The sequence below is a fragment of the Dermacentor andersoni genome, chromosome 6, assembly GCF_023375885.2.
Source record: "Dermacentor andersoni chromosome 6, qqDerAnde1_hic_scaffold, whole genome shotgun sequence".
Lineage (NCBI taxonomy): Eukaryota > Metazoa > Arthropoda > Arachnida > Ixodida > Ixodidae > Dermacentor > Dermacentor andersoni.
In genome coordinates, this window is record NC_092819.1 from 62181960 (window position 1) to 62185637 (window position 3678).

Here is a 3678-nt window from a genome sequence, read left to right on the forward strand (position 1 = left end):
CTGATTGAGTGAACTTGAGTTCCCCTGTGGTCTCTCTCCCTTCCAGGTTGCCAGAATTTCGGCACGCTTGGAGCACACTAAACACTCAACACACATTAAGCTTTGTGCTGATGCGAGCAATTGCTTAATAAGTATTTGCAGAGCATTTTTAAAAAAAATTCATCTGTTTGTTTTCGGTGAAACAATTTTGCATCAAAGCACGCAGGAGGAGGCGAGTGACTTTCCTTAATGAGTCTGGACATTGCAACGGGTCACAGATTGTCACACCCTTGAAAGCACTATGTAGAGTGCATGAGTGACGATTGGAGATTCAGCTGCAAATGTTAAAATACGACGTTGTGAATTTCTTGTTACAGAAATAGGTACTAAAACACTACAATAAGGAAAACTAAACGTTGCGCATGAATTATTGGAAGTTGAGGAAAATAAACACACTACACGAATAAACAGAAACAAGTGCACAAAACTTATAGTACGTTGCACATTTACAGGTAACGCGCATAAACAATAGAAAAGTCTGAGCATTAACCATTGCTGTTGAAGTAAGTAAGCACAGTGTATGAACAATAAACTCGGCATACAAAAACAATGTGGTCTGAGTGGGATATATGTAAACATAACGCTTGCAATCATTGTCCACACGATTTGTCGAATTTTCAATATTTGTGCCCACTCAATCACATTGTAAACCATCATCTTCCTCCACAGCTGCATGATATGCAAACTGTGACCAAGTGCCGTAAATCGGCGCCGTCTTGGTGTTCGAGTTTATCATTGATAGCTGCGATGCATTGTTCGCCATTGCATTTACAGCGAATCCCCTGCCCATCGATCCATGTGATCGGCCATGTAAATGATCGAAACAATAAACCTGTGAAGAAGACAGGTTCGTCAGTCACGATGCGACAAAAAAGCGACATCAGACTATCGTCACGCGAGATCACCACCGGAAACACGGTTTCTGAACCATTCTGGCACTCAAGTTCACATATCTGGCGTCCTGAAACGCACCGCTAGATCGGTAAACGCAGTTTTAGTTTTGCCAGACATTGTGCAGTGTTTCATCGATCTTTTTCCTTCGACACTTCTGCCAGTGGAGGGCCTGACCTCCCACCAACCCTGTAAGTCTTCAAGTAGAAGTTCACGAACAGTACGATGCCCAGCACGAGCTGTGCCATCTCCAGGTAGCACAGCGCTTTAGGGTAGCTACAGTCGAAAATGAGAGGCAGAGACGAGTGAGTGCAGACCGCCACCAGTTGCAAGATCTGAATAGTGGTCAGGTACTTCTTCCACCAGAGATACTTCTGCAGGCCCGGACCCAGGGCCGCCAGGAAGTAGTACGTGTACATGATGACGTGGACGAAGGCGTTGATGCAGATGCCGAGCACGGCCTGACCGTCGCTACCGAAGTTGATCCACAACCATCCGCTGAATACGACCAGAGCATGGTGCGATACGTGAAGCTGGGTGATGTGGGTGTACTTCTTGCGGACCACGAAGAACATGGTGTCTGCGAAGTCGGCGATGCGTACAAAGAGGTACCACCAGTTCAGGCTGATGACCATCATGTCGCGCTCGCTGTTGGTGCCCATCCCTTGGCAGAGGAAGCTGTAGCCGCCGCCGAAGTACGTCAGCGGCAGCATCCGGTACAGGAAGTAAGCGTTTGCGAGCACGGTGAACGCGTTGTACGCAAGGATACCTCGCTTGACGTTGTAAGGCTCGCGACCTTTCATCCACCGAGGGCCGGCTACCTTGGCTACGTACACGTAACTGATGATCAGCGGTAACACGAAACTGCCCTTGATGACGTTGCTGGACCATGCGTCTATACGTGTGTCTCGGAACGACCACACGTAGTCGTAGAGATCCCTCGGATACGCAAGGACAGATGCCATGGTGCTGCGATTCGCCCGCTTGTCGGGTATCCGGCGGCCGTCTTGATGCCGTTCGCCGTAGCGCAGCTGGTGCTCTCAGCCTTTCTACGCAGCACTCAAAGGACGCAGACCAAGATTCACGGTGTCAGATGGGCAGCAAGAGAGATTCAGCGGAGAAAGTCTGGTGTTTACGTGACCCAGAAACGCGCGCCTACTTTTTATAAGCTGCACCCGAAGCGCCGTCTTGCGTTTGGCGTTAGTTCGGAAGGGCAAGTGGGCGGCTCGATCAATGCGTAATCGCCCTTGGGGTACTCGCTTTGGCAATGAATCTGGAGTCGAACACGAGATGAAAGCGATGTTTTATTCGGCGACCATGACTCGTTGAGGCTAACGTATATTATTTAGTTCCGCTGCCACTGTAGTTGAGTACTATTTGGGTCATGGTTAAACATCGGAGCTCGACTATATTATACGCGGTAACGCCAGCTTTAATGACATTTCATATTTGAGCTCACTTCATTATGTTTAAAACGTGGCATAAGCAAGCTGAAGTGAGGGGCTGTTGACCTGAAGTCAAACCGAAAATCGACCATGTAGAACAATAGTCTGTGTTCTGATCATTTCATCACCTCATTTTAACTGCACTTAACATAACTACACTACACTTCGATGGTTCACCCGTGTGTAGACCCTGCTCATTTCTCGCTAGAATTGTACTTCCCAATTTTTCGGGGGCGGCCTTCTATTTCATCCTGTCTTAGCATGCTCACGAAAAGGCCCCATCTTTTTTTAGCACACTTCCTTTTGTCTTGGTTATTTTTCTTCAGCTTCTAAAGAAGCCCTTTGCTATAGACCTTATGACTTTCTTTCTGCACAAACATACGGAAACGTCCAACCTCTTGTATACCTCCAACGCGATAAATTTGAACAGTCGATCGGTATATACATAAGCGCAACCAAGCTACGGTGTTTCAAAACATGATTGACGTTTTTTTTTCGAAGTTGTCGAGCTTCCTCTTCAGGCGTGAGAGACATCAGAAAGTCAATGCAGAAAAGTAAAAAGGGAAGCGTAATTGTTACACTTAACGTAAGCCCGGCAACGACCTTGTTTATCCTTGATTCAACAGTTCTCAGGGTCAGTGCCCTAAGTAGCCTCGACCCAGTTTGTCTTCCTTATTTTTTGTTGTTTTTGTTATCGAGCTCCGATCTGCCGGCTTCAAAGTTGGCATAACGCGCCGTAGCTCGGCTCCTGGTAAGTGTACAGGAGTACAGTGTTTGTTTATTCAAGTCATCGCGTTCCACTTGGCATTTCCTCCTTCACCTTAAGATTCCCTAACCTGCTGGAAAATCGAACGTGTGTACGGCACAAACGAGAGCTCGAGCAAACGTCCAATGGTATATAGTCTCACGGCCAAGCGATGGGGCGTCCGTGACCGAATTTGACAAGAGACCCTGTAAGCACAGAGAGGGTCATCGGAGAGAGTTCGTATCGCCTCTTGGAAGAGAAATGCGGCGGCAATCGTTCATGCGGCCTGGCAATGAACTCCCTTCCAGTGGTTTCCCTTAAACGTAATAGCACGTGTACTTAACGCACGAAGTTATTAATTATCCCACGAGCGCATTCATAACGAATACCGTTGTCATTCGGTGCCCTGCCCCTCCTCTAGCTGTCTTCGTTTGTTGCTTTCGTTTTTTTTATCCTCAAACATGGCACGCACCCACAAAGCAGAATGTAACAAGAATCAAGTGGGTGGAATGATTACAATAAAATAAAATACACAAATGAAACAAAGTGATATAGAAA

General features: G+C 47.0%; 1 protein-coding gene across 1 annotated transcript; it reads right to left on the reverse strand.

The window, feature by feature from the left end:
• Window positions 1-892: 892 nt before the first annotated feature.
• Window positions 893-1895, reverse strand: LOC126522191 (very long chain fatty acid elongase AAEL008004-like). The gene has a single exon (XM_050170930.2). The coding sequence runs from the start codon at window positions 1893-1895 to the stop codon at window positions 1062-1064; it is 834 nt and encodes a 277-aa protein (XP_050026887.1). The 3' UTR covers window positions 893-1061.
• Window positions 1896-3678: the final 1783 nt, after the last annotated feature.

Excerpts from the sequence above, each read along its gene's own strand:
- LOC126522191 (XM_050170930.2), bottom strand. The coding sequence starts at position 1,895 with ATGGCATCTGTCCTTGCGTATCCGAGGGATCTCTACGACTACGTGTGG.